Source organism: Osmerus eperlanus, chromosome 22, assembly GCF_963692335.1.
Source record: "Osmerus eperlanus chromosome 22, fOsmEpe2.1, whole genome shotgun sequence".
Taxonomy (NCBI): Eukaryota; Metazoa; Chordata; class Actinopteri; order Osmeriformes; family Osmeridae; genus Osmerus; species Osmerus eperlanus.
The window spans coordinates 2,190,325-2,212,710 of NC_085039.1; the positions used below are offsets into that span (position 1 = coordinate 2,190,325).

The window sequence follows — 22,386 nt, forward strand, 5'->3', positions numbered from 1 at the left end:
GTGGATGAAGAATTCCAGAAAATCATGAGTCTGGAAATCTGTGCTAGAACCAGGTTGCGTCTTAAGAAAGGCTCGGAGAGGCTGAGTTCAAGTTCAGATGAAAAGTCTTGTTTATTGACATCAACAAACAAGGGACACATTCGCTAGGTTGCTCTGCCATGAGCCAACCTCCCAAACATGATTTTCAGCAAGCAATTATACCCCACAGGAAATCCCATAATTCGTCACATTGAACCCTAGCATGTGTGGATAACTTTCAGTTATCGATCTGAACAGTGTCTGTCAGTTTGCCTCGGTCCCAGAAATCTGGGCCTATTTGTACTAGACGTTCAAAGTCTGGTCTTCGTTAGCTATCTTTCACTATCTGGTCAGCAGGACCCACTCAGGGTCCTTCAATGGAAGATTTGTCTTCGTATGCTAATTGTCTCTGTATGTTCTCGTTATGACCTCTGATTCACAATCATTTCTCTTACATGATCGTGGAATCAGTAGTGCTATTTAGGTTTTATGCTTAGTGGCCTATAGTTTAAGATAAACTCGTTCAGTTGGTAGTTTTCCATCTAGTTCCCTAGATAGGCCTAGAATGGGGTGTTCTATCCAGTTTTCGGCCCACGACACTTTGTAACTGTTTCAGAAAACTGAGGCTTTGTTTGGATACAACACAATACAAAACCTATGGCATCTTAAAATGTTTCACCTCAAGATATACAATTACAGTTTTAAAAATGTTAAGCTATGCAATCACTTCTCCTAAGCTTAAAGGAGTCATCACCTGGTGTTTTAACATATCCTGTCTCTCTGTAATTGTCTCAAAATGATTACACATGAGATTTTGACTGGTCTGGATGCTCATTGTACTAATGGTAATGAGGTGCACGCTGATTGAGAAGCTGTTCACTGCAGAGCCAATGGGCAGAGCTGGACCAAGTCCGCTGCTGTCCCCCTCGCTTTCACAAATTCCTTTTCTTGTAATGTATGTATGTATGCATGCATAAATGAAAATTTCAAACTCCAAATTTTCAGTCAAGTTTCAACTTGACTATCTTTCACTATCTGGTCAGCAGGACCCACTCAGGGTCCTTCAATGGAAGATTTGTCTTTGTATGCTAATTGTCTCTGTACTCAAATATGTAATGTTCTCGTTATGACCTCTGATACACGATAATTTCTCTTACATGATCGTGGAATCAATAGTGCTATTTAGGTTTTATGCTTAGTGGCCTATAGTTTAAGATAAACTCGTTCAGTTGGTAGTTTTCCATCTAGTTCCCTAGATAGGCCTAGAATGGGGTGTTCTATCCAGTTTTCGGCCCACAACAGTATCAAATAAGAATATAGGATTATTCTCAGGATGATCAGATGGGTGTGCTGATCTAGCCCTGGTGAGGGCATGCTTATAGTTCAATAGGCTTTTCTTCTAAGCCAGATGGAATACCTCTAGATTTGAGGTCCGTAACTTCCGTTCCATTTTAAGTGGACTGCAGTGCAGGTGTCCTGTGAGCAGGGTTCCCGCGGGGTCTTAAAAAGTCTAAAATTCGGAACTTTAAATTTAAGGCCTTAAAACGTATTAAAAACGGCCAGATTTTCATTCGAGGTCTTAAATTTCATTTAGTCAGGTCAAAAAAAGGTTTTACCCTCGTTCATTTCCAGAACCGCTGGCCGCAGAAAGTTATGACAAAGTAGCAAAAAAAGTATTGAGTCGCAGCCTACAAAGCGGAGCTCTACAAACGAAACCAGCAGAACGCTGCCCTCAGAACGTTGGTTCGGTGTGTTGTAGTTCTTTCTGGGGGATATTAGTGTTGGTATGTACACGGTGATAAAACTACAAATCCTGTTATAAATGCAATACCTGCCCGCGAAATACGTCTGCGCTTCCACAGAGTTTGTTAAAGTTCGGCTACGTGTGGAAAATGGGAAAGTGTACTTTCAACGAGACATGGCTAGATCACAGCGATTTCCGCTGTTGGTTACAAGCGGTACCCAGCTCCAGGTACAAGGCTCGCTGCAAACTTTGCCCCAAAAATATTCAAAAATTACTAATGTGATTGTTTTATCTGTAAATTACATTTATGCTTTTTTTTTAAATTTAAGACCTACACGACGCATCACCCCCAAAACTATTCAAATCAAAGAAATTCTGAAAAAAACACATTTATTTCAATGAATTCAGTCATTGAAAAAGCATAAATGTAATTTGTAATTTGGTGAGATAGCAGACTTCTTCAAAAAGCTGAGCAAACAGGATCAGGTGGAAATACACCCCAGTCCTTGCACCAACCCAAGACCTCAGAGCAGCTCCCTCCCCGAGGCTACAGGCACAAGGTCAGAGCATAGGCAGTCAGTCACGTGCCAAGTTCAGCTAGTGTTTGTAGGCCACACATGTAAGCCTACACAAAAGTTTTTTTCCGATAAAAGCCTCACTTTAAAATGTTGGTTGTTGATTTATGAGTGTTCTTGTGTTGATGGCTGTGGCATTTTTTGTGTGAGTATACACTAATAGTTATGTTTTACTGTAAAAGAAGGATTCTAACCTCTCACCTGGTTAGACCCAGATTATATATTCATGAAAACAAAGTGACAAAAGTCTCTCCAGTTTGTGAGTAGCCTACAGTACAGTGTGTGTAAGAAAGAAATGAGTTGCAATTCAGATGTAGAGACACAGTCTATTCATAGTAAATGTAGAATTTGATTAAAGTAACCCTAGTGGACCATACTAGGCCACACTGAAGAACTCAGGCTTAAGTGAATTTGAATTTATATTTCTCATCAGCAATCATATTAATAATTTACACTGCTTAGATGCCAGGCTAAGGTTACACACACATTTTCAGTCTTGGTCTGTGGACCCCCTGAAGTAGCCCTGGCCACCCCTTGGCCACCCCATATATAAAAGTCTGGTTCCGCCACTGCCAGGCATGAGGTGAGCACTTGGACTTGACCCCCCATCGCCTTGGAACCTGGTCAATATGGTTGATCACACCTATTGGCTGCCCTCGGAGGAAGGACAGCAAGAAGAATGTGTCGCAGGATTGACCAATGAACCGCAGTTCATTTTTTGTCTGTGTTTTATAATTTTACAATGCATTGTATATAGTATGTATTTGCCATATATGCAGGTGCTGACAACACTGCATGTACTTCTGCTGATAATGTTACCCTCCAGACGTCTTAGATCTCTATTTAAAGCTACCTGGCATTTTGACATGCAAGTGAGCTAAAATAGGTGCCTTAGGAACACTAGTATGCATAGAAGGGTGGGGGATCTTTTGAGTAAAAATAGCCCCCTCACGTGTTCCTTTGCCAAAAGAGGACTCATGCTAAATTACTCAAGAAGAGTGTGTAAGGGCAAGAAAGAGAGCCGGAGGGAGAAAGAGAAGGAAAGGCGAGAAATGATAGGTTAATTTTTCTGGGTTTGTAAGTCAGAGTGAGTCAAAGACAAGTAAAACACAAGGACTGGTGTGTCATCAACAGTTGGTGTTCATAAATGAAGCAGTGGCTTTGAATGGAGCTGCTGAAAGCCAAAACAGACTGTTCATGGGAAGGTGGAGTCTTTAACTTGGTCAGTTTATCTCAGAGCTAGTATGCCGTTGGAGAGCCCTGCTAGGACGCGTGATGGAAATAGCCTCTAAAAGCCTGTTCTTCATAAAGTGCGAAACATGTGGAAGCATTTCCTTAAAATTAGGAAGGTCCTAAGAATGTGTTTACTTGCATTTGTGTTTGTGTGGAAGACTTAGAATGTGTGTTTTTTTTGTGATACCATGGAGTTTAGTCCTATGATAACATGTTGACCCAGAATAGTTTTCATTCTGATGGGTCTGGACACGACAAATACAATATGTTTTACTTCTCTAATAGATGAACAAAGACGATTAGCTCCCCAAAAAACACTGATGGACCATGTAGGATTAAGGGACTTTTATACTGTATTTAAACTGTACAAATTATACTGTATTTGTGACATCTAGTGCAACCAAAAATAGCTGATCCTAACAAGCATTTCTTGGCTGGAAGGATATTCTTTCTTCAGAAGCATCAGTAGCTGTCTTAAAACATTTGTTAAATCATACTAATTTTACAATGTGCTGTAGAATTCTGTATTCATTTACATTTTGGGGAATACAATGTTGATAAACACGTTGAAGTAGCACCCCTTAAGACAATCAAAAGATTTATTCTAGGACAGACATAATTGTGTGGCAAATTTCAATTTATCTTGCAACTACAAAACAACAAATTTGCTAAATATAGTAAAAAGCAAAATATTCAAAATGTCTCTATAAGTAGATCTACCAAACCCATGAAGAGTCCATAGGCAACTTGTCCATCTCATGTCTACCCTAAAGTTTTAGGCATGTTAACAAGTGTCTTGTGTTTTAAGTCCTAAAAGGTTAACTCTGATATTGTGGCAAAATGTTCTGTATCATTCTGAATCTAAGTTACAAGCTGTTTGGCGATTAGCTCCACTAGTCAGATGCTTGTAGAGTTAACTACACCACCTTGTCTACATGCCATCTCAAGCTGCTTTCGTCATTGTGATGTATATAGGACAAGGGAAATTAGGTCACATCCCCATATTTCTCTTACCCCATTAAGTTAACAGTGGATGTCCACTGCGCTACTGAAGATTACTCACAGTCCACCATTAGTCATTTTCAGTGTTATGAATGTAATTATATTTGCTACGCTGTCTTAATTGTTATTAAAACAGGTTGAAGGTGTGTTAGCATTCAGGTAACAAATCAGGCACCATATGTCCATCTAATCCAATCCAGGTGGTCTTGTCTTGTCCTATTAAGAAGACAGTGTGAGGTCCACTGAAAACTACTACCAGACAAGGGATCAAGGGGAAAAGCCAAACAAACTGATCTTCAGCTTAGAGTAAGATGAAAAGCTAATTGGCCAAGAGACTCTCCCTTTGCGTCCGTAGATAACTGGAAATGTCTGTAACATACAGTACACAGGAATCAAATAAATAGAGGCACATAGTACATGATTAAGTTTTTAATACCAAAAGCACATATTTTGTACATGATGCCAGTTATTTGGTGTTGCTGTTTCATTTGGTCACATTTGACTCCTGATGGCAGTTAAACATATGGCAGGTCATCACTATTGCTCCCTCAAGTAGAATTGCACAAGATAATTAATTACAGTAACCTGTCTTGCAAAGGGTACAAGATTTTAGCAACACATGATGGCGCACAATTAATTATAAAAAAGTATATCAAGAAAAAAACTAAACTAGAAAGTGCATTTGCTGCAGAAAATGCTTTGGAATGCTGAAAGCTGAAATGAATAAAAAAAAAAAGCTTTGATCCATCCCCCCTCTCCGCTGACCCCGCTCAGCAACTGCAGGAATGCGAGGGACCTGATAACCAATAGAGGAGGTGATACTCCCTTGAAATTACAGGATTGGGTGAGGGAGAGAGGGGGTGAGGAGACAGATTCTGAATGTTTGGTATATAGACTTAAAAGTTATAAAATTATGCACCTCATTACAAGAATTACATATAGAATTCCTTCAACAGGGCTTTTATTTTGAAACGATGACTCCCCGTTGCAAGTCACGTGTTTTTGTAAATGTTGTTGTGCTTATGTGCTGAGGTTTTTGTCTGTTCCCACACTGTACTCCTCTAGGAGCATTGTCTGGGTGTTGCCTTTTTCTCTCCTCCCCTCTCCTCTCTCCTCATGTTATGCAACTTTCTAGTTGTCGCCTAGGTAGGCTCTCCTGCCAAAGTAAATTCCTTGTCTGTGCAAACTTTCATGGCGAATAAAAACCAATTCTGATTCTGATATGTGTGTGTGTGCGTGTGTGTGTATGTGTGTGTGGGTGGGGGGGGGGGAATATGTCGGAGGTATGCAGAAGCAGAAAAGCTTTAAATCGTGGTTTTAGAGGAGACCACCCTCTTAAAATACCTGAGTGACAAAAAAGCCTAATTTATTTAGAGATATTGGGGGGTGGGGGGGTCAGTGTGGAGGAGGGAAGGACAAGCGAGGGGTTTGCAAAATGTCAGTCTGAGTTGACTGAATAGCTCCGTCAGACTCCATTATAATCAGCTATCAATCACCTGTGTGAGAGACTGAGTGGTGAGTGTCTGTGTGGTTGCCACGGTGATGGCATAGCTGTGAACATTAATGAGCTGATCAAAAGGCAGAGAGAATAACAGAAATTTACCTAGAATCCACACCTCAAACAAGTTAACCTAGACGCAAAACTATAAGTACAATCCAAAAAATAAAGATATTTTCAGAGAAAGAAAAGTGTTTAGGGTTTTGTCAACATTTTAAAGTTTAAATGGTGGCTGTAGCTGAAATATTGAGGAAGAAGAAGGATTTGAAAGTTGAAGAAGTTTAACCCTTGTGTTATCTTCGGGTCATTCTGACCCATCAGTCATTGTGACCCACCGTCGTATTGCGACAAATTTACCTCATACAAAAACAAAGTGAAGCATTTTCTTTTAACTGTCGGGCTGTCTCAGACCCCCCACATTGGAATGGTTAAAAGAAAATTATTTTTATTTGTTTTTGTATTGGGTAAAATTGGGTAAACACAACAATGGTTCGTTATGAACCTTTGGGTCATGTGACCCGAAGGCAGCACGAGGGTTAAGAGGATTTGAAAAAAAAACTCAATTAGAAAACCATGTAAAAAAATTATGAATATTGATTTATATTACTTCAAGTATAAGAGGTAGAAAGCTGTAAAGTATAAGCTGAATTTTTTATTCGAAGAGAATGCGAAGTTACGTCACTGTAGGTTAACGATACGTCACGCCGTGTTGCATGTTTGGACGTCGCCGCCATCTTTGCAGGTACACGCCCTTTCCAGCCGCCAAGTCCAAATATGTAAACTTAAATTCCCATGGCTCTTGCCTTAATATCTTCGCCGTCCAATCACCAATTTTATTTCTGAAAACTGCCAGATACTCGTGACAACATAAGCTAAAAGCAAATCTAATTTGGTTAAGGGGTTAATGGGCGTGAATTAATAAATGTATCGTTATCCATCTTTTGCCTAAGCAGAGTCAGAGAGGATACCATGGCATGGGAGATGTCCTACAGTGTTAGATGAGCTGCTTCAAATTGAAAACTAGGCAATATTTCGAGTAAAGACACGTTTCTTAACATATGTTGTCAATTTTGTAAATTAAAAATCTAAGCTTTTGTTACAAAGCATTTGTTTGTTGGAGTAACGCAAATTTTACACAATCCGGCTTCTGCGTTTGTGACAGGCAGCTACTGACCGTAGTAGCCTGTATGCCTCGTTGTTTGCAGATTTCTGTGAAACTTGCTAAATAAACATTAGGTAGCTACACTATGTAGGCTAGGGTGACCAGACGTCCTCTTTTACCCAGACATGTCCTCTTTTTGAGACCTAAAAAATGCGTCCGGCAGGGATTCCAAAATTGTCCGGGATTTTGCCTCGTCGGATATTTGTGTTTGTCTGGGTCTTTCACAAACTATTAGGCCCTTACAAGTTTTGGAAAGGGTATCTCCCCTTACGTTCCACCTTCTTGCACGAGCTCTGACTGTAGAGATAACTGTCAATTTGATCAGATAGTCCGGCAATAGTGCGGCATGCAATACACGACCAGTGTCCTCTTTTTCACAAACACAAATCTGTTCACCCTACTGTAGGCTATCCTTTAAAGATCCTGTAAAGTAAATTCCATGTTTTGCTTCTATGTACAATATATACGTATGAAATGAGCTCCTGAAAGCATGTGCAAAGCGCTAAAACTTTGTCGCACTGAAATGTGGAGTTAGACCGAAGAACAGTTTCTCTTCCGTTTTCAGATCAGGTTTTAATAGGCGGAGCCAAAAAACTACCTATCTACGTCATTTCGACCTATCTACGTCAGATCACTGAATGGCTCCTCCTGCTGTGCTGTTATTGTAGCTTACATCAGCTAGCTAGCTAGCTTCAGGATGTCTCCCACCACCCGCAACTGCATCTTCCCTGATGCAAGAACTCCAGCTGCGCTGCCACGCCATTTAAGTTCCCTATTGATAATGAAAGGAAAAATAGGTGGATAGATTTTGTGAAGAGCCACGCTCATGGAAAGCTTCGGATAAACTCCAACAACCGCCTCTGCACTGACCATTTCACGGCGGACAGTTTTAACATGGACCAGAGACAGACGGGGTTCACCAACACACGGCTTCTCTTGCAGCGCAGAGCCGTACCGAGCATCGCCCCCCCGGCTGTTCATCCTCCGGTCGCACCTGGACCATCCACCGCCGCCAGCAGTTCATCACTCAGTTCTGTGTGCTTGTTATAATTATACTAGATAGCTTTTCCAGAGGTATCTCTGCTATGAGTTAGTGCAAACAGCTAACTTGATATTAGGCTACTCGGTGTAGAATGATGGTATTTTGGTGAAATGGTAGCTAATGTGCTAGAAGTAGTTGGAGAGCTCACTGTCTGCTGTCTCTGGTGTCAATTTTTACTCCTGTGTTACAGCTCAGGGGATCTAATTCTATACTGTTTTGTTCGGCTTGACGTAGCGTCCATTATCTGGGTCGTAGGTAGCTTACTTGAGAGGTGGCGCCTTCCAGCGAGGGGGCCGAGCTTCAGCTCCTTCAGGCGACACGCCCCCCAGTCTCGAACAGAGAAGACTGCTGATTTTCTTAGATTTCAAAGCCTAATTTAACATACTTATCTGTGGGTTTTTTTCATTCGAATTTGGATGGGTAGTTGATAACACATTATTCTGTGGTGTGGTGAACTTGAAACTCGTTTTTAATTCCACTTTACAGGATCTTTAAGCTAAATATCAGAGAGTCAAACCTTCTAAGTTATGTACAATTCCGGTTCATCCACTAATCACTAGAATGGTCATATCTTTCTAACAAAAGAATATATTTATAATCTGTGTGCTGTTCTACATTGCCCAAAATTATGTATATTTCATATGTTCTTAAGTTTTCCTCTATCTTGTAATGAAAGTGGTTGAAAACATAGGATAAATAGCCTAAGTTTCTAAACACATCAACATACCTTACTTAGCAAATGACTCTAGCTAGTAGTGATGGGAAGTTCGGATCATTTTACTGATTCGGTTCTTTGAATCTCGTTCAGTAAAATGAACAAATCTTTTTTCGAGTCATTCGTTCATTTCAACGGGGGGGGGGGGGGGCGGGGGCTATCCGTCCACTGCAAACACGTAACATATTCTCATGTAAGTTAGTGCATGACATGTGCAGCAGCAGATACTATTTTAAAAGAAATTTCTGCATTAAAATAATGTATCATGACAGTTTGTATGATTTGGTCATTTATTATCACACTAGCATTTAATTATCACGGCAAACAATTACACTGCACTAAACTGTAAGTGTAAATGTAAAGTGAAAATAACAAAACCAGTCAGTATGATGACTGGAGCGAATATCATTCACGTCTTACTAAAACAGCGGCCACGCGAAAGGGAATGAGGAAACTGTTTCCTCTACTAAAAAATACAATGCGGGTCACGTGAAAAAAGGATCCAAAGACTCGTAGAAAGACCGAGTCGGGAAATGAACGAATCGTTCGTTTCCTCCAGTACAGAGCCTATGCAGGTCAATTGAAAAATGATCCAAAGACTCGTAGAAAGACCGAGTCGGGAAATGAACTAATCGTTCGTTTCCTCTAGCTACCACTACAAAGCCTATGCAGGTCACGTGAAAAATGATCCAAAGACTCGTAGAAAGACCGAGTCGGGAAATGAACGAATCGTTCGTTTCCTCTAGCTACCACTACAGAGCCTATGCAGGTCACGTGAAAAATGATCCAAAGACTCGTAGAAAGACCGAGTCCACTAGCCAAATTCTTTCCGGTGAAAATAAGAACAATTATGAGTTTCACTGAATGCATTTGATCATTTTATTAACATTGTTGACATGAAAAACACAGAAAATTAAGTAAAATGAAGTACAGAAGTATGATGCAAGGGTATGTGAAATCACCAACACGTGACTAAGTAAGGACACGATTTATTGTAAATGGCTAAAACGTCCATTCGCGTCATGATGAGATTGACTCCTGCCCATGCATTTACAGTAACGTTTTGTCCTAAGCAGGCATTAATTAAACTGACCTAATATACTCTTTATTAAGAACAGTGTATTTATATTACACTAGACTGTGTCAGTAAGCAACGTAATTTTTCTTATGTGTAGACTACATGCGGCAATCCTTACAAAACATGACAACATTTTCATTGTCAAACACAAGCCATTCCCAACCCGTCAGCCATTTGGCATTACATTTTCTTTTCTTCGTTTCTCTAGTGCTATCAATATCCTCATCCCCTGCCTCGTTCCTCTTCTCGCCCCCAGAAGTTTGTCCTAACCACCGCCACATTAAGTTAACTTTTTACTTTACTTTACTACTCTAGCTAGCTCTTATTACCTCCTATGATACGCTATGCTTCGTTTGACTTCTTCCTTGTGTTTTCTGGTCGACGCTCTGTTCGTTTCCACGGTTTCTCACGCCGGTTTCACTTCAACTGCGCGCAGCCAATGGGCGTATAAAACGTTATCACGTAGCATTACGGCACAGTGTTCATGGGAAACTTAGGAAGTACTGCCAGGGGGATAAATGACCGAGAACCATGCCGAGAACAGAGCCTTATGTATCATTCATCTAATGCCTCATGTATCACCGGCCAAACTGGCTAGTGAGTTTTTATTAACACCCGCCAAAATGAATTTTAACCTGCATTTGGCAGGTTGGCGGGTGTTAATTTAGAACCCTGTACAGAGCCTATGCAGGTCACGTGAAAAATGATCCAAAGACTCGTAGAAAGACCGAGTCGGGAAATGAACGAATCGTTCCCTCTAGCGTTTCCTCTAGCTACCACTACAGAGCCTATGCAGGTCACGTGAAAAATGATCCAAATACTCGTACCCAAAGACCGAGTCGGGAAATGAACGAATCATTTATGTTTACTTGGACGAGCCTATGCAACAGTCCCGATGCGCGGCCACGAGAAAATGAACGAATCACTCTTTGAGAGGACTCGTTACTCCCGAGTCCTTGTAAGGATTCGTTCAAAATGAACGAATCGTTCACGAACGACACATCACTACTAGCTAGACTAGCTGTAGTTGGGGGAAGGGAAGCTTCCGAAAAAATAGCCAGAAAACGAATAGCAGTCTAGCCTATTGCTACGTCTGTCAAGATTATCTATTTGAAGAGAAAGGCAGGTGCTAGATACAGGATACGTTAGCATTGCTAATAACTGTTACCGACAAAATCATATTACAGCTTGCGGTTGTGATGAACATAAGGTCGGAATGCACCTCTTTTCAGCAACAGCAACAAATCCTGCTTTACATTGTCCCAGGTTTTCTAAACGTCCTTGGTAAAATGGTTCGCGCAAATGTGTTGGTCCAACTGCACATGGATCTTCTACGCTACGGTATAGACAAACATCATGCCCGTCTAGTCAATGTTAGCTAGACTCTAGCTCATCTGCTTTTTATTAACGCTGATTTGCAAGGAATGCAAGAACAGCTAGCGTTAGGTAGCGAAAACACCTAGAAGAGCTGCCAACTTTTCTAAAAACCTTGGCGTGAGATTTGGTAGCAACCCCCCCCCCCACATTGAGATATACAATGTTTGAAATGCGTGTGTCACGGCGAAACTGTGAGAGTTGGCAGCTCTGTAAACTAGTTTAGCTTGCTAACGCAAGAGCATAGGTTGAACGTGTGATGATTTAGCCTAGTTTATTGGCAATGGGGCTAACGTTATTTCACGTTCCTGACTGTTTCATTCAAATAAATAAAACGTGTTGTCATGTAATTCTACAATTCAAGATGCATGTTTGTCCAGATCTATTTTTCATCTAGATAGCTAGAGCTAACTGAAGCTGAGTTGAATCACAATAGTTTGTTTGCTAAACTGTAGTGCTAACGTAACCCACCTAAGGCGATCCTGTTTGCTTCGACAACAGAAGTGGAAACAACTAACGTAATCATTTCAAATGATATCTAGTCAATCTGTTGCAAACCATGTTGTGTAGACACAATAGATTTATTTGAATGTTTTTATTTCAAGTCTCCAACTTCATGTTTCAGTGAGTGTTGGTAGTGTTGCATCTTTGCTCCGCAGCTTCATTCGTTGTAAACCAACCAATCAGCGCACAGCTCATGTATATATTCATGAGCATACCATAAAAGGAGAAAACCTAGCGTTTTTTCCCGGGAAAATTTCACTGGATATATCAGGGGGCATAGAACAGCACCCAGGCCATTTTCAGCCCAACCAATGTTACATACCCTATTCGGAGACCTTAAGGAACAGTGTGAAATCCCCCCATAACCCAGTCAATCACCCCTTTAACCATATAGGCCTACAGTCTATGGTTTTAAGTTAACCTATTGCAGCTGTCAGTTACTGAAAAGAGGTGGTGGAACTCGAAAATACTCAAACCATTATTTGCAATGGGAAACGTTTATTCCTTTCAACTAGCAATAATAGTGACTTGGATAAACCTCATAGGCTGCATCCTGCAATAGCCTACTGCATCTGCCCCGCTGTAACAAGGGCCGGATTAAGACATTTTGAGGCCTGGGGCTAATTACCAGGATGAGGCCCCTATATCGCCCCGACGCGATATATATATATATGTATATGTGTATATATATATATATATACACATGACACGCACACAAACCCACGCCAGGTGCACTGACACATCAGTGCTTTAAAGTCAACAGAACCACTCTATAAATATGATCAGTTTAAACATGTGACTCACCATCATCACATCAACGATATTAAAAGGCCCGTTTTCTGCTCTTTCAATGCAAACTCATCATGAGCTCTTCAAAGTCCAGTTGGCGCAGTATGTCATGCTCTATTGACTAGGGATGCACCGAATCCAGGATTCGGTTTCGGATTCGGACGAATATTGAGCTTTTTGACGGGATTCAGTTTCGGGCGAACCATAGATTTTTTTTCCACCGAACCCGAACCCTACGCTTGCACTAAGCGCGCTACGCTGGTCGAAATATTTACTATTGTGTTAACATTTTAAATGCGTTAAGAACACGTTCATCTCGAAGACGAGTTCGTTCAGAATCAGCTACGTAGCAGGTCGACTGACTGATTTCCTTCTCATACATTCCCCTAGCGCCACAGTGCATTTCCCTGTTGAAGCCCAGCTTCAATGGACTTCAATGGGGCTGCTTTGAACAGTTTTTTTCAGTGCTTCGAAACTATACGGTCATTGGATAAATGCTGCGATTATGTCTCGCCCACGGACGCTCAGCGTCTCTGGGGGTGAATGGAGGAGTGGGCTGGCCTGGACGCTGGGCTTCTGCTTGATGATTGGAGGGTCTGTCGAAAGACTCCATCTCCTTTTGTTTGACAGCTATTTTGTACTATAAAAAGTCGCCGAAACTATTAGAGCTCAGTCCCATCGCGGATTTTGGCCCCACTCTCGTGCTGTCTTTGACCGGACATTTTCGCATAATATTTTTGTTTACACTCTGAATTTTTCGAATGTTATGCAGCGCGGTGCCGTTGACTCACTCGACATCGGGCAACCTGAGGCCCCCTGGTGGCGAGGCCCAGGGCTGCAGCCCCTAAAGCCCATTGTCTTAATCCGGTGTTACGTCCCAACTGGTTCCCAATTTAACTGGTTCCCCAGCTGTGCGTGCACCTATCGGTCTGCCTCTATCACCAGATTCACAAACATATTACTGGCTATTTTCAAGTCGGATCTCATATTTGCTGCAGCAAATATGAAAGTAGGCCTATAGGCTTTGTGCGCACTACATTAGGCTACCATTGGCGACAAAATAAATGGAGACAAAATAAAACATTTGCAGGCTCGCATGAAGTGGGATTCGGTCGCACTAGAGCAAAAATACATGCGCACGAAAGTCCATTGATTTACACCGCAAGCTATACCAGCTCACAAAATTTGGTTAAATCGTTACGTATTCAACTCCAAATACGTGATGATAGCCTACATTCGGGTAGTGTCTACGGTAACTAGTTGATTCAGAAGAACCAACACAACATGTTGCCTGAAGGCTGACGTAGTTAACAAATTGGTGACTGAATTCCTGAAGTACTCATTTGTTTCAGTAGCTCGCAGTGTAATGCAACGGAGTATATCTATACATGTGTTTTTGCTGGTGGGATCGAATCCCACTCGAATCTTTTATTTTCTTAGCTTCCATTTATTATGGCGTGATTGGCTGTAATGTAGTGCTCACTACATTTGTTCAGAATATACAATTATGAAATGAATTGATTTCAAAAGATATAGCGAAGAAACACTCAGCAATTAGGCTACACGAAATCGCATAGGAAACGAATGTTTCCATGTTGTGTTACGCGTATTTTGATCGTATTGTCTGGGTTAGCAGTGACGTTCTTAGTATGAATTTTTTATATGTGGTGTCAGAAGGAGCTGTGATGTCGTGGAAAATACGGCTATTGCCTCGAAACAACCCCAAATACGTGCATTGTAGCCTACATTCGGGTAGTGTCTATGGGAACCAGTTGATTCAGAAGAAGCCAAATCAAAATGTTACCTGAAGGCCAACGTAGTTAACAAATACGTAACGATTTAACCAAATTTTGTGAGCTGGTATAGCTCGCGGTGTAAATCAACGGACTTTCGTGCGCATGTATTTTTGCTCTAGTGCGATCGATTCGGATCAGTACAGAGGGGCCCTCCATGGAAATGTTTGATGCCTCCAGAGAATGTCTAATATAGAGAGAACCATATATATAAAGGGTAGATGTCTCGTCCGCATTGCCGGACAACGGAGTCGAACGTCCGCACATGGCGGCCATCTTGCTACAGTCAATTCGCTCACCCATAACATTGTGTTGATGCTACATGTACTTTTTAAATGACCATAACTTGCTCAATTTTCAAACGATTTTGAAACGGTTTGGTTTGTTATCAACGTCAGAGATGTCGTTATGCCACTGCATACTTATGAATAATTATGTTATAAAAAAAAAAAATAGAAGTTATGCAGTGGCATAACGACATTCTGCTTTGGATGCCATCAAGCGGGATCTCTGGTCGTAGTCAGTCCTTCACTAACCAATCAGCATTCGTTAGCAGAATGCTAGCGTGTTATGGGCAACAACGACTTACCCTGTAAGAAATAGAAAGGACATAAATACTCGTTCATTCAACTTTCGACCTGTAATCCATGTTGAAAATGCAAAAACTACAATCAAATCTGAGATTTCTCAACAGGTGAAAGAGACAAATTTAGCCGTTTAGCTCCCTAGACTCCCATTCATTCTGCACTCGACCGCGATCACTCCCAGTGGAACTCTGGTGGAACTGCAACAAAATTCGGTACAATGGGGCTTAATAGGGAGTGGCCAGGCTCTCCTTAAACAGGCTCTGATGCCTCTAAATGTGCTGATCAAGCAGACCCCCACCCCTCGGATTGAGGCAACGGCCCCGGTGGATCTAGGTGGTATTGCATTTCCGATTTGCTACCTGACTCGTCCGGTCGTTTTTATTCTATTAACTCCAGTCAACATATCTAAAACTATCTCCCCCAATAATTTTTGTTCGATTCTCGAACCTGGCTCATACTACTAGCTTTTTCATAGAATTATTTTTTCTGATTTTTGCTAAGTTTGAAACCAATCCGAAATGGGTAAACTAGCACCCCATGTATTTACTTACGTCAAGAAAAGTTGCCTGGAAACGTGCTCGCGGATACGAACAGGGGACGAGCACAAAAGGGAACATCAGCAAATCGCTGATTTACCAGAGCTGAATGAGAACAAGGAGAAAGGATTTGTTAATCTACAGTTGCCTGGCTTTATTGTAGCAAGTTTTACAAATGTTTGCACATGGCGGTTGTTTGTAGAGTTTCCGTTATTTTAAAGAACATTTAACCATTTTGTAATGAATGCTATTATGCTCATAGCATGACAAACGTAAATATAGCCTAATATAATTAGTTATAATATCGTGGCATGTTACGGCGTCATTATAAATTGTTGACATGTTATTCTGGAGCAAAGACGAAGATGTATAAATCATGTCTGATAACCACAATATTGTTATGGTCGTTATAACGACTATATTTTCTTAGAACTTTATGTCAGTTAACATCTCAACGATGGCATTAACAATAAGCTAGTAATAGTAAGCAACACTCATCATCATTAGTATACAGTAACATAGTGTAATGGAAATGAGCTGCGGGCTCATGTAATTAGTGGCTGCAGGTGTGGCTGATTATAGGGGGTATAGAGGAGTGGTTAAAAGGGGGACTGGCGGAGACAGAGGAAGGCTAGTCGGAGCGTGAGCACTTTGGGAGGCGGGTGGCGAGCGTTCGCAGTTATAAGGACTGCCGGCGACGAAGTCAGCGAGCGAGAGGGGTTAGTGTTCCTGTGGCAGGAGGGGAGGAATATCTGCCTCCTTTAGCAGCGATAGGGCGGGGAAAGTAGGAGAGTGCTCTGTAATTGATTGTCGACTTAAGCAACAACCCGTCCAGCCAACATCCAGTCCAGAAAGTGTACGGCGGGCCCAAGCTCAGACCCCGGGGGAGGGTCTCGCCAAGCGGCGGCTAAGTACCCTATCATTGTCTGTTGTCTTGTCCATTTTAATTAGCTTTATTAAATTACCTGGCGGTGGGAGAGAACAGGGTGTGAGGAGCAGGGCACCGTCCAAAGGGGGATAGTTGGGCTCCCCTATACACGAGTGACGTAGCGTTTTTAGAGAACCCTTGTCCTGACGCAATAAAGACCTTGTTATATTGTTACCCGTTTGTAGTGGTGTTCTTTCAGCCTGACATATTTGGCAGTAATTTCCTGCTCCACGAACGAACCAATATTCATTACAATAGTAACATATGTAGGCTTAATTTAGCTTGCTTTGCCGAGCTAGAACAACGACGGAGCCAGATATTCAAGTTTACAGTTTCTTTAATCCGACACAAAACTTAAGCAGTCAAACTAAAAACACGAAGCAAAAAGAGCAACGTATAGGTCCTGCACGTATAATACTACAGTACTAATAGTACTGATTTTCGTAAAGTTCACATGTATCTGCTTCTTGATCGGACTTGTACCACATTCTGACAATTTTATGCAATGCCTTAGCTCCAGCTCACAAGCTCGCGACTGGTTGTCGCAAAGTATGACGTATACAGCTAGCTGCACGCATGCACGAGTTTTGGAGCTAGGAACAAGCTTCTGCGCAAGACCGGCCAAGTAAGTCTGGAAAGATGGCGCGGTCCATATCGCGCTCTCGCTTGCCCCACTGCGCCACTGAGCACTTTTCATAGAAATGAATGGGGATGCCATCTTGGAAGAAAAATCTAGCTGTGTCTATTAATATATAAGTCTATGGGTGTGTTCGAATTCTTAGATAGCTGTCTAATCCTTGATCTCTAGTTGGACAGGTGTCTGACGAGAGAGGTCCTTTCGGGGGAAGGTATCTCAAAAACCGTTGATTTCGAACAGTCTATTAAGATAGGATGTACGTCATCGCGCTGCGTGTACTTATGTGCTCGCACTAGCAGGTTATTTTTAAAGTACATTTTGTATGCAGTTACAATGCACATTTTCTAGAAACATAAACAACCGTTCACTTTCTTAACTATCTTGCTGGCGAACTAGCTATGACAGTTAACAGCAACCAACTGACAGTTAACAGCAACCAACTGACAGTTAAGACACATTGATGTATTTTTAAATAGCAGGTTATTTTTACAGTACATTTTGTGTGCAGTTACAATGCACATTTACAATTTCACATCATAAACAACCGTTCACTTTCTTAACTATCTTGCATTAAATACAGATAAATACCAGAGCTAACGTTAGCAAGCCTGTTAACAATCTTCAGCTACCGATAGCGATAGCGACCTGGCTAACGGATACCTTGCTAACTAATTCAGACGATTTTTTTTGTTAATCAATCATGGCATAATTACATAATACACCCATTATTTCTCGGTAACTTAAAAAAAAAAATAAGCAAAAAAAGCAAAGAAACTTACACTTATGAATACTTTTGATCCCAGTTTGGACCTCCTGACTGACTTGTTCAGCCATCTTATTATTATTTTTTCTCTGGCTTGGGTTCTGGCGCACAGAGTTATGGGTAATACCTGCCGCCATTAAGACAGCAAGACAACTCAGATGCTCTCTTGAAAAATGACCGTTATGTGACGTATTTCAAGGTATCTTACTAAAGCGGAAGAGAAGGTTTAAGACATTTCGAACAGTCCTTGCTCTCTTAATAGGGAGGAAGGAAGGAAGGAAGGATGGAAGGGAGCATTTTAAGGGTATTCGAACACACCCTATGTGATCAAGACGCCCACTGATGTATGTTGTATATGTCCGTTGACCTCACAAGATGGCGCCCAAACAAAACGTTTTTTCCATTTACCCAGAATTCAACGCGGCGTGACGTCAACTTCGCATTCTCTATAGTTGGAATATTCAAACAATAAATGTTACCTTTAAAAGTAATAAAAAATATTACTTTTCTATATTTAGATTTTAGACCAATCTGAGTTTCTGGATGAAACATTGTATCCAGTAAATTGTGAAAATATTGTAAATGCTAATGTAAAAAAAAAAAAAAGACATCCAAAAGGACTTCCTAAATGGACGACTGAGGATTCTTGATGTTTACTTTATCTCCTGGTCTCCAACAAAACAACTTAGCTTTTTCCACCATGACTCTGAAAGGCTTTTTATCTTATGAGGTGTCTTCTTCCTCAGAGTCTGCATGCTGTCTACTTCTTGAATCCCAGTCAAGATGACCGAATCAAATACATCCTTCAGGTTCTTCTGGGTCAGAGCTGAACACTCGATAAAGGTGATGGCCCCTATCTCCTGGGCACATTCCTGGCCCTCCTCTGCGCTCAGGGGTGTCTCCTGGTTCTGTGCCAGATGGATGAGAACCTGGACATCTTCTCTCAGGTCCAGCTGGGTGCCCACCAACACCACGGGCACCCTGGGGCAGATGCGTCGGACCTCAGGCACCCACCTGTTTGTCACATTACACAATGAGGAAGGGCAGACCACGCTGTAGCAGAGCAAGAAGACATCGGCATTTCTGTAGCACAGGGGCCGGAGACGGTCCAACTCCTCCTAAATAACAAGAGGCAACAACGTAAAAAAAAAAACAGAGAAAATACTTTTTCTAAACTAGTCACACACCTTCTGACTAGTGTGACACGTTTTAAGCACAGCACATTATTGCTCGACAATGTATATCTTTGGTGTACTCTAATACGGAGTCTTGACCAGAAGGGTCTAAAATGTAAACTGAAGGGGGGCAATAATAAACACAGAACCACAGGAGGTCATGTAAACCACTTGTACACATCCTACAGGGGGCGATATAGGGTTTGGAATTGGGGACAGAGTGCTGTCTGAGAGAAATGCTCAGACAAACTGCAATGAAGAAAATAGGGGAGGTTTTAAGGATGCACCCAAAAGGGGACTAGTATATTACTAGTCTACTAAAACGTTTACAACTGTTTGAACCACATACTATATCTTATAAACTATTTGAAACTGGAGTCTAAAATCAGCCTAAAACCGATATTAGATAGATTTATATTACGGCTTACGTTAATAGTTTCATCAAATCCCCATTTCTATTCACAAGCAGAGAATGTTGGAACAGGAAAACAAAGAATAATTATTGAAAACTTCATCTGATCAAAATGTAGACTGTATAGATCTAATTTCACTCACCTGGCCAGCCATGTCACAGAGTTGTAATCTCACTGGTTTTCCATCCACAACAACCATTGCTGTTAATGCAGATAGAAAACAATTTATAAACTGTGTTTGAGGATATACATGTTTTGAGGATCACAGAGTGAATGTACAATAGCACTGACTGCTGAATGGTTTGTGTCGATGTCAATAACGCACTACTGGCTATATGATTTAACAGAGATATCATATTACAAACAGACCTGCAAAGTTGTCAAATGCTGTTGGGATGTACTCTGTTGGGTATCCATTGGTGGTATAACTGACAATCAGGCTCGTTTTGCCTACCGCTCCATCTCCAACGAGGACGCAATTCACTTTACGCTCAGGTACGGAGCCTGACCGTCGTCGTTTCGAATTTAGTTGACAATCTCGGTATTTTGGACAACTCGGAGAAAACTGACAACACACCGGGTCCGACACTCGACGGGCTTTCTGCATCCCCATATCTTACAGAAGCAATTTGCGCCTATAGTTAAGGTTTCAAAATATTTCCTATAGCATTTTCATCTCGATACTCGTGTGGATAGTTTTGTTCGAATCCAGACTATAACATATTAAACAAGAAATTATAAAATAGCCTGCATTTTGATTGCAAATAGCTGTCCGGCTGAACAAAGTTCAAAGACTACCGTTTGATTTGTCCGTAGCATGATATGAGTCGAATGGCTTCTCTGCTTCTTGTGTTCATGGTCATAAGAAGCTTAGACTACTAGACGCCATGTGATGTGCGTGCTTTTAAAGTGAACTAGAACGGATACAAACATTTGCTTTATTTAATATTGCATTATTGGTACTCCCATCAAACTATGCAAACGAGATGCGGGAAGACAACTTCGGCTCCTTCAGTTACCAATGGGGTTAGACAAGAATATTGTCACCTGTTCTTATTAATCTGTATATGGATGACCTCTCTAGGGCATTAGAAGTGTGTAAGACTGGCTGTATGGTGGGGGATAGGTGTATGAATCATCTGATGTATGCAGATGATTTAGTTGTTATGTCTCCATATAGTGCTGGCCTACAGCAACTGCTTAGAGTCTGCTCAAACTATGGACTACAGTATGATATCAAATTCAATGTAAAAAAGAGTGTTGTAATGATTGCCAGAACTAAAGAGGACAGGAAGTTATGCCTCCCCTCCTTTTACTTGTCAGGGCAAGAGCTGAAAGTAGTTGCTAAAGCAAAATACCTGGGCCACTTCATCAGGGATGATTTATGTGACGCTGATGACATACAGCGTCAGTGCTGTAAATTATATGGTCAAGCAAATATGCTGGCACGCAAATTTCATATGTGTAATGTCAAAGTTAAAACATCTCTTTTTAGAGCATACTGTACTACACTGTATACAGCTCACCTATGGTGCAGCTACAGTAAAGCAAAGATGCATAAGATAAAAGTGGCATACAATGATGCACTTAGAATCTTGTTGAAGTGTCCAAGATGGACCAGTGCCTTTTGTTTGTGATGAATAATGTTCCCACCTTCCATGCTGGGCTGAGGAATTTTATGTACAGATTTTAACAATTTTAACCGACTTAACCAACCCTGCACTTAGTGATACCAGATAACTCTGGAAACACTGGAATACGCATATATACCTGTTTTAATTGTTGTGCATTGTATGAGCTATATGTATATTTGTATGTATGTATGTGTGTATGTTTTGTATGTTCCCCTTATGTAATATGTGGTAGCCAGTATGTCTGTATGTATTTATGTTTGTGTGTACCCTTCTTGTAATATGTTATGTGTATTTTTCTATCTGGACCTTGAGTCTGCAAATAAAGTTAAATGAATAAAAGTAAAATAATAATATGATGCATAGCTCATACCTACATCACAGCGTATAAGGCAATACCCAGCTAACAGATGACGTTGCGGCAACGTTGCCAGTAAGTGCTCAGTTGGTAACCCGCGACGTTACCTTCTGGCAACGTCGTAGCTACGTTATAAAGGGAATGTTGCCAGTTGGTCCCATGGACAACGTTGCCACGACGTTGTACCTTGGTCGGCTGGTTCCGTTATTTTTAGACCTGTGGGCAACGTTGCCGCGACGTCGTACCTTGGTCGGCTGGTTACGTTATTTGTTGGTCCCCTGGACAACGTTGCCGCAACGTCGTACCTTGGTCGGCTGGTTACGTTATTTTTTGGTCCCCTGGACAACGTTGCCGCGACGTCGTACCTTGGTCGGCTGGTTACGTTATTTTTTGGTCCCCTGGACAACTTTGCCGCGACGTCGTACCTTGGTCGGCTGGTTACGTTATTTTTTGGTCCCCTGGACAACGTTGCCGCGACGTTGTACCTTGGTCGGCTGGTTACGTTATTTTTTGGTCCCCTGGACAACGTTGCCGCGACGTCGTACCTTGGTCGGCTGGTTACGTTATTTTTTGGTCCCCTGGACAACTTTGCCGCGACGTCGTACCTTGGTCGGCTGGTTACGTTATTTTTTGGTCCCCTGGACAACGTTGCCGCGACGTTGTACCTTGGTCGGCTGGTTACGTTATTTTTAGACCCGTGGGCAACGTTGCCGCGACGTCGTACCTTGGTCGGCTGGTTACGTTATTTGTTGGTCCCCTGGACAACGTTGCCGCGACGTCGTACCTTGGTCAGGTGGTTACGTTATTTTTTGGTCCCCTGGACAACGTTGC

The 22,386-nt window shown here is 41.6% G+C and overlaps 1 protein-coding gene across 2 annotated transcripts; it reads right to left on the minus strand.

Moving 5' to 3' along the window:
- Positions 1 to 18,303: 18,303 nt before the first annotated feature.
- Positions 18,304 to 20,439, minus strand: si:ch211-133l11.10 (rho-related GTP-binding protein RhoU). Of its 2 annotated transcripts, XM_062448109.1 has the most exons (4): positions 19,936 to 20,439; positions 19,709 to 19,767; positions 19,582 to 19,608; positions 18,304 to 19,096 (listed from the first exon to the last, which is right to left on the minus strand). In XM_062448109.1, exons 1-4 carry the CDS (start codon positions 20,177 to 20,179, stop codon positions 18,632 to 18,634), a joined length of 795 nt encoding a protein of 264 aa, XP_062304093.1. In that variant the 5' UTR covers positions 20,180 to 20,439; the 3' UTR covers positions 18,304 to 18,631. The 2 variants fall into 2 exon arrangements, with proteins under 2 accessions (XP_062304093.1, XP_062304094.1); XM_062448110.1 differs by lacking the exon at positions 19,582 to 19,608.
- Between the last annotated feature and the right edge of the window lie 1,947 nt (positions 20,440 to 22,386).